General features: G+C 37.1%; 1 protein-coding gene across 5 annotated transcripts in view; it reads left to right on the top strand.

The window, feature by feature from the left end:
- The window catches only part of SGCE (sarcoglycan epsilon), a 67,730-nt gene extending 54,825 nt beyond the window's left edge, over nt 1–12,905 (top strand). For 4 of the 5 annotated variants that reach the window (XM_060019894.1, XM_060019895.1, XM_060019897.1 and 1 more), the window contains 3 exons: nt 9,748–9,791; nt 10,670–10,704; nt 12,604–12,905. In XM_060019894.1, coding sequence (XP_059875877.1) covers nt 9,748–9,791; nt 10,670–10,704; nt 12,604–12,654 — 130 coding nt within the window. In that variant the 3' untranslated portion in view covers nt 12,655–12,905. The remainder of the gene's footprint in view (nt 1–9,747; nt 9,792–10,669; nt 10,705–12,603) is intronic. The other variant, XM_060019896.1, reaches the window with a different exon arrangement.
- Nucleotides 12,906–14,120: the final 1,215 nt, after the last annotated feature.

The following is a 14,120-nucleotide window of genomic DNA, read 5'->3' on the forward strand; positions in this document are numbered from 1 at the left end:
AGAATTGTTTGGTTCTGTTAACCTATTGTTTTTAATGTTATTACCACAGATCTATTTAATCTAAATTTTTTGCCTCAGGGTTTTCAGCGTTTTTTTGTTTTTTTGTTTGTTTTTTTGTTTTCAGCGTTTTTTTGTCATTTGCTTATATATCAAAATGAGTAGTTCCAATTTTGGCTCAAAACACAATTTATTAGTGCAGACCTTCTCTGTAGTGCTAGAAGGACTATGGTTAGAAAGCCTGGGAAGAGGCCTTTGTAAGGGATAGGTGTGGAGGAGATTGGTTGAGGAGACTGGTCAGTTGCTCTTGAGAACCCATGTTATATGTCTAGAAGCTCGGTTTTGGTATAAGGGAATTGTAGGTAAAAGTGTCATTTATTTCTAAGAACATGGCTGTTCTTTTCTTTTTTAACCATATGTTAAAATGCGTTAAATTCAGTTTCCCCAAGGAAGTCACGGTTTGCTTTTGAGATCCTCCTTTTCAGTTTACTCTTGTAAATACAATGGATATACAAAAAAATCTGGCCCTCTCACCCCAACACACACACACACACACAAACGTTAGGATATGATATAAAAGTAACCTCTTACTGATTAAAGATTTATTTGGGAACCATATTGGGTGTATTTTTCCATTGCAGATGCTTATTTTGCAACCGTGTAAAGAGCATGTGGTAATTTGAAGAGTAAACAGTAATTAATATGAGTATTATAGACAGTCAGACTATAAGTTTGTCCAAAATAGTTTGGCAATCTAAAAATATTGTGAAAGCGCGCCCAGCTAGCTCGGTAGAGAATGAGACTCTTAAAAGTATTATGAATATTTTCCTGAAGTCCTCTAACAACACGTACTTACTGTTGGACAGACCAAGGTATGTGTTTGTGTGCATGTATGTGTGTGTGTGTTTGTGTGTAATTGATTCAAGTTCCATTAGCAGTAGGGAAAATTGCATACATTTAAAATTTTGAGTTTTGGAAACAATATTCTATCAGGGATGTAGATATTAAAGTCTCACAAAATTGAGTTGTACTGAATGGAACTGATGGATTTCTATGTCCTCTGACGGTTAGAGGGTCATCATGAAACCTACTTTACCAGGATTATTAGATACTGATGAGAAAAATTAGGAAAATTTCAAGAATATTGTAATAGTTCACAATTTAGCAATCTCTCCTGTCTTTTTTTAGATGACAATTATGAGCAGCCTTATCATTCATTTTCAAAATGAAAATAATTAAAGAGTTCTTTAATGCTTCCATTTCTTATGTTCTTTACCCAAGAATGCTAGTGAGATGTCGATATTTATTCTTCAAAGGTTGATCTATATTTTCAAACATGAAATGGTCAAATACGTTTGAGAAACAGGGTGTTTTGTTTTTTGTGTTTAAACTACAAGAGTTCTCAGAGCCTTTAGTGCGTTGATATGCTTTGTGAAAAGCACAGAAAAGATCGGAAGAGGTAACTCTTTTTAAAGAACACAGTTTGGGAAATCTTCTATTGACAAAATAACAATGCTATCAAATTTTAGAGGAGAGAAATATTCATTATAATGAATAGGGGAACTTGAATATGTTTTTAAGTCAGTAAAAATTTAAGGGAGGAAAAAAAGCCTGGGTCACTTTTTATACGCTTTCTGACCATATTTGTTGGGAATAAGGATAACTCTTTAAATTTTATTTTGATTCTATGTTCCTAGAACTTTGCAATTTTGCTACTAATATACAAGCAAAAGAAAACTTCCTACCTAGTTTATAACTAAATACATCTTCCTGGTCCTTCCATAACCCCATCAAGACTGTCCTTATGTTGATCAGATCTCTCTGTTTGCAAATGCCATAGGTTATTTTATTGAACTTGCAACAATTTGACCATACATGTATTTTTAAGTCCAGAAAACCTTTATATTATTCAGATTTCTGCTAATGGAAAAAGTCCATTAACTAGCACTTCTATATAAATAGGGTACATAGATAATTGATGATGTTCACAATGATTATTCTGAGGCACTGCAAGATCATCAAGTGTGTCTGACTCATCAGAGGAAAATTAAATTACATTCAATATAGTTTCAGTGTTGAGTTTATATTATCTTTCTTTTATTCTTGGAAATGGATAATATGTGCACGGTCTCTATGGTAACTCCCTATAAGCCAGAATATGTGATTAACCTCATTTTCCAACCATGCCAGATAATAGAGAATTTATTGTTTCAGATTCATCACAACTGTCCTTTACGCAAATTCAGCTTTTACTCCTTCCCTGTTTTTGAAGGTTTATTTTAGCCCAGGTACACACATACATAAATATTTTGGTCATTTGGATCGAACTGAATTCTCAATGTTAAAATGAGATATTCGAGAGGTATCACAATACTTGATAACCAGGTATATCCTTGGATAATGCTGCCTGTTATTTATTAATTAACCCTCTCTAAAAGGGCATGCATCTTCACATATTCATACTAACTGTACTGAATTTATCATTCATAAATAATGTGGCTAGCTACATTATTTTGTGTTTATTCTTCAGACTTGACAGCAGAAATATTCAGGCGTAATAGGGCTGAAAGTTTATGTAGGCTTCTAAGTAAGACTCAAGAACATTCAAAGCTTTCCTTCAGAGCTGCATAGAAACTTGTTTGGGTCTTTTAAACAAGTCAGTCCACGAGGTGTAGCGAACCTCGTAACAGCGAGGTCTATAGAACTCGTAGCAGTTGTGTAACGGGAGGCTGCCACAGTTATTTATCAATTACACAGTAATCTTTTCTTTTTGGTAGAATGCTTCATAGGACTCCAGACTGGCACCTTAAATTAGACAGTAAAAAAATGTTTAATCATTTGCAGATGATAAAATCGAGATATGGATAAGAGACCTAAATTAGGTCAAAACTGAGATTAGGTTATTTACCAATCTTGATATCAAGTCAGGGATAGATAATGTGGTCATTGACCTCGAAGGATTTCTGATTCAGGTTATGGGCAAGGTGATTGAACAGATAGTGGAAAGGGAAACTGGAGCAGGCCCAGGAGATGGGACACCTGCTAGAAAGGGGGGATTTCATTTTGTACAGTGTTCCTTCTACTTTTCAGATCAGAGAGACAATATAGACAGACTTTTAAAATTATCACATAATATAAAAATATAAGGCAAATTAATTTTGATCTTTGCTAACATATCTATTGTTTCATAAACTTTTTTTTAATATATTTGTTTATTTTTAATTTTGGCTGTGTTGGGTCTTCGTTGCTGTGCGTGGGCTTTCTCTAGTTGCAGCAAGCGGGGACTGCTCTTCGTTGTGGTGCACGGGCTTCTCATTGCAATGGCTTCTCGTTGTGGAGCATGGGCTCTAGGCGCGTGGGCTTCAGTAGTTGTGGAACATGGGCTCAGTAGTTGTGGCTGTGGGCTCTAGAGCGCAGGCTCAGTAGTTGTGGCTCACGGGCTTAGTTGCTCCGCGGCATGTAGGATCTTCCCGGACCAGGGCTTGAACCCGTGTCCCCTGCATTGGCAGGAGGATTCTTAACCACTGCGCCACCAGGGAAGCCCTCATAAACTTTTTAATTTTGGAATGATTTTCAAGCTACAGAAAAGTTACAAAGATAATACAGGGTTCCCAGAGATTCCCCCACCCCATTTCTCCCATCGTTAACATCGTACAGTCCCTTAGTTTGTCACAACTAAGAAACCAACATTGGTGCTTTACTATCAACCAGACTTCAGATTTTTTTTTTTTTCAGATTTCACTAGTTTTTCCCCCAATGTGCTTCTTCTGCTCCAAGATTCTGTCTAGGACACAATAATTGGCATAACTTTTTAGTCTCTTCTGCTCTAGGCAGTTTCTTAGACCGTCCTTGCTTCCCACGACCTTGACAGTCTTGAGGAGCACTAGCCGTGTCTTCTGTAGAGTGTCCCCCATCCCACAGTATAGTCAGGCTGCCTGCATCTGTACTTAATCTGTTATCTTTGTAGCTCAGTGAATACGTGTTACCATTAATAGGAAGAAGAATTTTTGCCTCTATAGGCAGTCCCCTGACTTATTACAATTCATTGCTAGAAATCACATTCTAAAGTAATTCTTAAAAGTAAATTTGCCTTGCCCGAAGAATCATTGTTGTGATTAGAGGTTACGTTTTTGACCAAAGATGTAACATCAAAAATATAATACAGATTTGACTGATGTACTTCAAAGATAAGCTTTTGTAATGATTTAAATTAAGAAAGTCCAATTCCAAGGCATAGAATTTTAGGTCCTAAAAGGAATGTTGAGAGATAGTAGTCTAGCCTGGTTATTCCCAAACCAAGTTGCACGTTACACTCCCCTGTGAGGCTTTTGCAATACAGATCCCAGGGCCCTACTTCTGGGAGTTTGGAAGCTGGTGGACGTATGTATTATGGTGGAGCAGGAAAAAAACATTGGGAATCCCAGCTTTAAATACTTAAAGAACCTACGTTTTAGGATTCATTATTTCTAGTATTTCTGTTGTGGAGGGAGTGGGGGGGAAGTTTTAAAGGGGGAACAGTTTCTCCTAATTCCCCCTGAGGGGTCTGTGCAAAAGAAAATGTGAAAGGGGACAGTCCAGAGTGTTGGGCTTTGTGCCTCTAGATTTTCACACTTCCTTAAACTGCCGAGGAGGATGGTGTGGAGAAGTGAGAGATTAGTGCTGATTGGAAAATGATATCCGAATGGGACAGAGAAACGGTAAACCTTGAAAAGATAAAAACCACCTGGAAACTGTGCTCATTTTGCGATTTCATGTGAAGTATTGACTGGAGGATCCCAAATATTCAATTTTCTAAAAAATAATTTATTCTTTAATTTGTAGTGTATTATGTGGTCTTTTAGGGGGTAGGTCTGCCTCTTCATTATTCTTTTTTTAATCCCAACATCAGTATCAATTGATTTTTCCTGAGTGGGAGGCCTCGTCAATGAGGAATTTATATAAGGAATAATAGGGGCAAGTACCCAAACATTTTCTAGGAAGATTTTAATTGGCTATACAAAAATTTTCCTTGTTCATTATACTAAACATAACACTTAATCCAGGGTGATTGGGTCTCCCTCAAGACAGGAAGTAGGTTGTGTTTAATCTTTTGCAAATTAACAAGTATAAAAGTAGAGTTAAGTCTTCTAATTATAGATATTTAGTAACTAATCATTTTAGCTTTTATCTAAAGTATTTTTCCATTTGTCTTCCCTTGGGTAATAGTGAGAACCAGCTTCATGGTAAAATTCCATAAATAAAAAATTAGGTTTCAATGAAAGTTAATGTCAGTTGAAGAGACTGTTTCGGGGGATCAAGATAATGATTTCCTGTTGACAAGAAGTGTCGAGCAGCCAAGGATATTTCAGAGCCATTGACTTTTTAAAAAAATTCAGCGAGTATATGCTAAAAGTGACAGATATAGTAGCTCTCTGACAGACTTTGGTTCTAGAGATTTGGACTTCTTCAGTTTAAAGCTGTGGTGGCCTTGCTTTCAGCTTTATAAAAGTAGGGAGGGCTTCCCTGGTGGCGCAGTGGTTGAGAGTCCGCCTGCCGATGCAGGGGACACGAGTTCGTGCCCCGGTCCAGGAAGATCCCACATGCCGCAGAGCAGCTGGGCCCGTGAGCCATGGCCGCTGAGCCTGCGCATCCGGAGCCTGTGCTCCACAACGGAAGAGGCCACAACAGTGAGAGGCCCGTGTATCACAAAAAAAAAAAAAAAAAAAAAAAGTAGGGAAAAGAACCTAAAATAAATGAATTTCTCCTTTCTTCTTTATATTCCACGTATATTCTACATTGATTTTAATTAAAATTAGATCTTGAAATTTAAAATTGTGGTGATGTTTCCAATTTCTTTGTGTCCTTCCTTCCTTCTTTGAGCAAAATAATGGCCTGGTTCCTTAGTAAAAGTAGACTGTGTCCACATCAGCATTTTTGTAGAAAAAATTTTGTAGAAAATTCAAGGTTTGGATAATGTCAATTTTGCTGATAATTGAGAAGTTCCAAAAAGATATTACTATTTCTTATTTTTAAATGCATACATACTAATTCAAAAGAAGTGTTTTGTGTTCCACGTAACTAAACTAATGTCATTTGTTTTCAACTCTGGCATGGATTCTGTGGCTTTATACAAATCCCTCAGCCTTTCTTTGCTTTTGAGTCTTCAAGCAAGTAGGAACATAATGAGTTGATAATCATCAACCTTACTCATAGAATTACTCTACAGGATATCCAAGAATGTCAAATTACTTTAAAATGGTTGCACAAATAATAAATAATTGTGTACTCCCCCAAATCACTTATTTATTAATTTGCAAGTTATTACCTTTGCTTTCTTAAAGGATAGAGTTTGTGCAATAGCCAATTTACATAATTTTCTATTTAAATGCCTGTCGTTAATGGTAGTAAAAATAGAAAAAAATTAATGCTAATAATTAGAGAATTACAGTTTTTGTAAATCTTTTTCCTACATAATTCAGTTTACGCAAAATAATCTTTCCACCAGTCCACTAATAGCTTAATTATTCTAAATAGTTTGATGACTTTATAAAGGTCCTTTCTTTGAAGGATTATAGGACTTCTGTTTGAAGTCAACCCCGACTTTTCCTGTCTAATTGCCTTTAGCAGCCTGCTTTCACCAAAGATAGAAGCGTTTCCATTTTCTTACTGCATTCTCTGCTCAACTATAGCAAAGTCAGTTGTGGGCATTTTTCTAATATGCCTGAAGCAGCGCTCTTGTGAGTTACCTCCCTTCAATCTTTAAATGGAATACATACTTCAAATATGCCCATCATAGGTATATTAACACTCACAGGCTTACCTGTAGCCACAAGTTTGGTCAACCGCAAAATCAGTCATGTGTGCGCACCTTGGAGACTCTGGGGATGTGGAATCTCCACGTATTTTTTTGTTGAGCACCTTGTTGCACACACTGTACTTGTATGTAACTCATCTGAGTTTCAGTTGAAGTTGTGAGGAGCACATGTACATTGTTCAAACTTAACAAACTTAATTGGGACGCTCACTGCAGATACTTTTAAATCCCTAAACCAGTGTAATACACACAGTTGCTCATACTTCTCCTCCAGATTTCTTACTCATTTGTGTGGCACTTTCTGAACTAACCATTTCTCTTCAAACCTAACCAAGGCCATTGCTGTTAAGAAAGTTGTAGCAAAAGAGGAAAAAAAACCCCGAAGGCTAGAGAAGAAATGACAGGGTGTAGATTGACTTTGATCCGTGGTTTTAAAACTGTGTTCCACAGAAGGGTCAGGTGGGTTGGCCAGTGAGAGAGTGGGGTCCAGCTGCTTCATTCACAGATTGATTTTGAATTTGGTTATCCTGATCTAGGGCTTTTGAAAGGCTTTCTTTGTCCTCTTTGGTATCTTTATTTTGTCAAAATGTATTGATTTAATCCATTAATAGGCCAGGTAGAGCTAGAGATGATAGGAAATGAGGACGTGTGTGTGTGTGTGTGTGTGTGTGTGTGTGTGTGCGTGCGTGTGCACGCAAGGTGTGCCGTATTCATTTCTAATGTAGAATAGACCCAAAGTAGTTGTACCTGAGAAGTTAAAAGAAAACTCATATCCCCCTCCCAAATGTCCATGAAATTGCATCTTGACTTTGGTAGTAAAGATGTTTGTTTACCCGTCTTTAAATCTGTAACTTAATTTCCTTTCTGTGGTTTGTAAATTAATCTTTCTACTTTCGTGATCAAAAGCACTATAAATACATTGTGTGAAATACTGAAAGAATAAACAAACCAAGGAAAATACTCTCGGAGACCACACAAGGATAAGTAGGGCTGATAGGGAATAGCAAAAAAAGAATGTAATTATTGAGATGAATTATTAAGTAACTTACTCAAATTGAATTAGAATTGACTTTATTTCCTTAACCATATATTTTAAAAGGAACTGAAACTTTAAAAAAATTCACTTGAAGTCATTAACATTCCTATGGATTAGTTTAAGTTTGAACAGTATTTAGTATGTACTGTTTTCGAGTTTAGATCACTGTATTTGGAGCATAATATTTGCCTGGCTGAAATGATTCAGATCAACGCTTTTCAAACTTTGTTTCTTGGAGGTTTCTTACCAATGCCTTAGGGTCCAGCATGTGAGGCAAAGGAAACAAAGCAGGCGGGATTCCTGGCTCCCTTGTTTCAACCCGGGCAACCTCACATTTATCTCTTTTGTACATCAAGAGTTCTGCTTAGGATTTCAATTAAAAGGAATTCCATCGCTGAAGAGAAACAAAAAACCTTGAAAATCCCTGGCTTGGATCAAGCCCTACTCTGTTGCAAGGGGCTGACTCCTAGAATTTCTTCCACACAGAATCTAAATTGTACATTTTTGTAAACTAATTTTCATTTCAAAATCTGAAAATGCATGGGTGAATATGAGTGTTGATAAACATGTGTATTATGTGAATCTTTGTAAGTATCTTCATTTTTGCATGTATTCATCCAAACATAATTTATTGCATGCTTACTGCTAGGGATACTAAACAAAATAGGAACGTTCTTACTGTTAAGGCACTTTGGGGCAGTTAAACATTATGTGAGGAGAAATACAATGACCGCTTGTGTAAGGAAGCCTGCTCAGTGGTAACCTAGTTGGGGGAAGGGGTGCTTAGAGAGTGAGGGGGCATAGAAGAGGTGGTACTTGAGATGTTACTTTTTAAATTAAAAATAATAAGTTAAATATTTTAATTAACGTTCCTGTGGGATATTTTTAAATTATAGGAGTAATATGAGTCCACTGTAACAAATTTTGGGTTGAGTTTGGAAGGATAAATGGGAGCTGGCTGGGGGCAAGAGATAATAGTGGCCATGGTGGCGGTGATTCTGTTTCAGGAAGTTCAGGGAGGGCTCCACGTAGGAACCAGATACATTGATGGCCTTCCAGATCACACTAAGAAACTTGAAACTTAATTTGCAGTAGGTATAAGGAAATAATGAAATGTGTTCATTTGAATGACATAATCAGATTTGTGTCTCAGAAGATCATCTGACAGCAATGTGCACAGTGGATTATAAGGGAGCAAGAATGGGAATGAGGAGATAATTCAGATCAGTTGCCGAGATCCAAATGAGAAATGATGATGGCTTCAACCAAGGTAGCAGTGGAGATGGGGAAGACGCAAAGAGAGTCAAAGGAGATTGAGGAGAATCATGAAGGGTTCCCAAGGGATTCATTGTAGAAACTGAACGAGAGGGAAGAGTCAATGATGACTTCCATATTTTGACTGGTGCAGTTGGGTGGATAGCCAGTGTCATTCCCTGGGATTTGGATGGAGGAGCACAGGTTTGGCACAGTGAATGAAGATGGTAATATATGTTGTTCTGTGAGGGTGTATATGTGTTCTAGACCTGGATCTGAAAGTGTACAGGTTACAGACACAAGCCCTGGAGTCCTATGTTCTCATCTTTATCCACCACTTCCTGGCTACGTAGCCTTGGACTTCCAAGCCTATTTCCTCATCTGTAAATTGAGAAAAATAATACCTACCTCCTATGTTGTTGTGAGGTAGAGTATAACATGTAGTAGAAACTCCATGAACATTATCACATATTGTTATTATTCATCTTCCTCAGACCTCAGTTTCCTCATCCATAAACTTATGAGAGGTGGGGGGCTGTGTTTGTGCTGGATCAGATGATTTCTGGGGTCTTGCCAGCTATAAAGCTTTTCATGCTAATGTGTCTGCTCTCTGTTAACATGTGTGTGGACAAATACAGTTTTACTAAAAGATGTTAATCATTTCTAGGAACTTGCCACATCAGACTCAGATTCCCCAACAGCAGACTACAGGTGAGTACGAAAAGTAATAAGTTCATGTTTATGAACGAAGCTAATAGATCAAAAGATAACTATACTACTAGGTAATTTATGAAGCTTTATCTTCACCAAGTGAGGCAAAACAGTTGTGTCATTCCTTAATCAGAGTTAGAACCTCTGAATAATAGCTTAGATCTTTGCGTAGATTGGCATAAGAGTGATAAACACAGGGTAAATGATCTTACAGCAGAAGCATCCATGGAGGTCCTGTCTAATTAAGGAAGACTGAATAAAATCCCCTTCCTTCGGTGAAGCTCCCTATTCTTCCCCTTGGTATGAAAAATTCTTAGCTTGGATGCTTCCAGGATTTGTCTCAGTAAGTGAGCAGCTTGAAACTGACTCTTACAAAAAGGAAACCATTGTGACTAATCACTGAGGCTTCAGGGGGATAAATGAGAAATGGTTGGTCTGGTTTTAATGCCGTTTAAAAAGCTCTTATAACATGACCAGTGACAATAAGATGGCGGGCAATTCTCCCCGGACTATTCTATTTCCCTAAGACTTGCTTTCTTTAAGTTTATTTCTTTCCAGTGTCCCTAAAAAATTTCCACAGCCAATTATCTCATTCATCTCTGTACCAAGTAGATAACTTATTCATGATTGTTTTCTAATTAGTGGTTGATTCCTAGTTCTAATTGCTGAGCAACCAGTAATGCCTTTGTAGCTCTTTTGGAAAAGCCAGAGAAGTTTTAAAAATGTAAGTTGGATGTGGAGTTCTGAGTATGAATAGTGGTATTGTGGTAGGGAAGCTATTAAGTAAGTCTCATAAAAACTTTAGGCACATATAGAAAATTATTGCTTGTTTTCATTCAAAAAATTATCTTCTCTATTACTGCTTTCGGGAATTTAAGGAGATTTTCGTTTGACAACTTTTCAAAGATTTGAGGCAAGTATAATGAAGTTGTTCATCAGATTTTAATTATGAAATAACGTTTATAAGAATTTCCCCCACAATTCTGATTGCTTGTTTTAATTAAATGCTAACGTGTTTCAACAAGACTGTTCAGTATATTAATGCAGTGGTGCTACTGTGTGAGCATTCAGGAGACTAATGAAGGAACAAACTGCTGTAATTGTGTGTTGTCTAAAGAGCAAAGAAATAAATGAATCCCTACTACCACTAATTTCATGACTTTTTTTTAAAGACGTATAATTTTAAAAGAATATTTCTTCAATGGAAATGCTAGAACTTCTTCCTCATTAACCTCCTAGACTTCCGTCTCTCCTAAGATGTCATACCTCTGATTCTTAATTATTTCAGACAAGGAGTGAAGGAAGACAATATCTAGAAAAATAGTGAATAGTTCTTTCGAATACTTAAAAAATCTAGATTTGACTTCTCCTCCCCTCCCATTGGGAGAAATAAGGAAACCTAAGTAGATGATGTTAGGGAGATTTACCTAATAGTTGTATAAATTTTTAGCAAGTAGACTTGTTAGCTTGCTACGTTTTAGTAATAGGCACCGTTTCCAAATACAAAGATAATTTATGCCTGAGCAAATGTTATAAGAGCCAAAGAATTTCCCTAGGGGGATTTTAGGTTGTTCAACATAATTTTCTAAGTTATTTTTCTAAGACAGGTTTTGGGGAACAAGCATTTTGCTTAAGTCAGGAAAGCTTTCATCTCCTTTTTAGTTAACACTTATAGCCTATTGCCTTCTTGTTTTCTTATATTTTTCTGTAATTTTCTGTATTATTGCCTAAAGTACACCATATCTTCTTGGTTGTTTTCTTCTTGTTCTTGTTTTTGATGAGTCCCCAAAGTACCTAAGTGCTAAAGGGAGAGAGACCAGCCTGGCATCTTTTATAATTATGATATTAGATTTTTGTGTTTCTGCCTCTGATAAATGTAACACCAAATAGTCGTACCTCCTGAAGAGAAGAGCTAAATGGGCAAGTTACATTCCTTATTCCCATTCTGTTCATGTGAATGAAAACATGAAGTTTGTTTCTCAATTTAGAAGTTATTCCATTCTGTCTGCACATGCATGGATTCAGTGCTGTGTATGTATTTTCATGTGCACAACAGCTTTGCTGTCCCTCTATCCTGGTTATCCTGGTATCGCAAAGAGGCAACAACATCAGTGCAGGATTTTCATAATTTGTTTTTTCCAACTACCTCAAAGCACTATGCTAATGTCACAGTTTTCTTTATGAAGGTAATTTAAGCACAGGGTTTGTCCCATGGATATCAAGTCATTTTGTTTGCAGCTTGCTGTATGGAATTTGTCAAGGGAGGGTATATTTTGAAGCTTGTTTTCTTTAGTTAGTTGTTTTCTTTTAAAAGATCATCAGAAGTTTAAGAAATGAACTAGCTGCTGGGGTTGTAATCCTGGACTTAAGCACTAGCTGAGATAATAGAGCAGTTAAGAGCTGACAATAGCACTACCGTTTGGACCAGGCCCAAGCCATTAGTTTTGATGCCCCTTCAGGTTTTCTCATTTTCTCTGCCCTTCCAAACCACATGATATTTTCTAAAGAGCCACGATTAAAAGGTACAGTCATACGTCCTGCAGTCAAACTCATTCTTTTTGTTTATTGTGGGAGGAATTTTCAGGCCGTGCCTTTTGAGAAATACAGAACATTGTAGCTTTGACCCAAGAAGCAGATGACTAATTTAGAATTTCCTTTTTTTTGAAAACCAAATGCAGAGAAATAATGCAACATAATTATTTTAAATTATGTTAAGAAGATAGAACATTACGCCTTGCAGTAATTCGTTTTGCTCCAAATCTAAAAGTGTCCATGCTTAACTCATGCCCATATTCATTCTTACACATTGCAGGTAAATGGTATCCCTGAAGAAAGAAAACTAACCGAAGCAATGAATTTGTAATCAGACAATATAGCACTTATATCTTATTTTTGCTCTCTTCCAATAATGCATGAGCTTTTCTGACATATGGTATGCATGTTGACAGTATCAAGTATATATCAAATAATACAAAATAACATTCATTTTACTAATGTATTTTTTTTGGTACTTAAAGCATTTTTGACAATTTGTAAAACATTGATGACTTTATATTTGTTACAATGAAAAGTGATCTTTAAAATAAATATTATTAATGAAGCCTGAAGTCTGGCAAAATTTACTTCAGAAAGTATTTGATTGCCTCCTGTGTAGTAGGAATCTTTCATTGCTAGGAACAGGTTCGCGTGTTGATTCTTTATTTAATGAGATTTTTATTAAGCACTTCCTATAATGTATAAAATGTCTACGCTTCTGTGTTCCAAGTGAGCTACCCATTTACTTAATACTTTTATCCTTGTGGCCTGTAAAGCTTGTTCTTTTATATACCACTCGTTGGAGCTGTTTTAGGGTAAACGTGGCCCTTTGGATTGTGGATCTGATGATCCCCAGTTCATGAAGGGCAGCCCAGACTGCATACTTAACCTGACTCTATAATCAGATATTTGGTTTTAGAAGCACGCCAGGAGTTGTTACTCAAAAAGAGAATAGTTACCTGCTGATGGTGACATGAATTAGCTCCAAAACCCCAGGCTTCCCTGTGGTAACACTACTTTCAAGGCTTAGCAGAGTTTCCTTATACCATGTTGGTATATACATGCTTCATGCATCTTGGACACTACTGGATCAATGTGGTCATCAGGCCAACTAGCAGGCCGCTTTTGTTGCAGACCAGAAAACCTTCTCTTAGTCTGATCTGGGCAGATTTCTGTGTTACCTATTAATTGGTCAGAGGATACACAAATGCTATCTAGATCTGATTCCAGAATCCAAGAAGGTTCCCTGTTAGTGTTGTGTACAACTTGTCTTCCACTTAGGGGAAATAGTCTACCGTGTCGTTGACATTGAAACTCCCCCTCCCAGCCACACCTTCCTGGGACTTAACAGAGGATGTGGAATCTTTGGTTTTTTAAAGATTTACCTCATATTCCTTTCCAAGACATCTAGGGTATTGCCACTCGCTATTCTCCTGGATTGATCAGCTTGAGGTTGTAAAAGTATTGGGTCAGGGCCATGTGCTAGAAGAAAGGAAATGTTGCCACAACTCCCGGCAACTAGACTGTGGCCCAGGGTGGAGAGTTAACAAACTGTTGCTCCTGCCAGGTGAAATCAAACTACTCCTGGTAGTCCAAATGAGCAGGAACAAAGTAATACAGGATCCACAAATCAGGAACTGCAGATCAGGAGTCAGGAACTTTATTCATCTGTTCTAGGAAAGAGACTACTGTGGGGATTGGAAAATGCAGTTGGAGTTAGCATCGGTTTTCACACTGACCATATGGAGGAATTGAATGGGGATAAGAATCATTGGCCAGCATCTCACAAATCTT

This window comes from Delphinus delphis, chromosome 9 (assembly GCF_949987515.2).
Source record: "Delphinus delphis chromosome 9, mDelDel1.2, whole genome shotgun sequence".
Taxonomy (NCBI): Eukaryota; Metazoa; Chordata; class Mammalia; order Artiodactyla; family Delphinidae; genus Delphinus; species Delphinus delphis.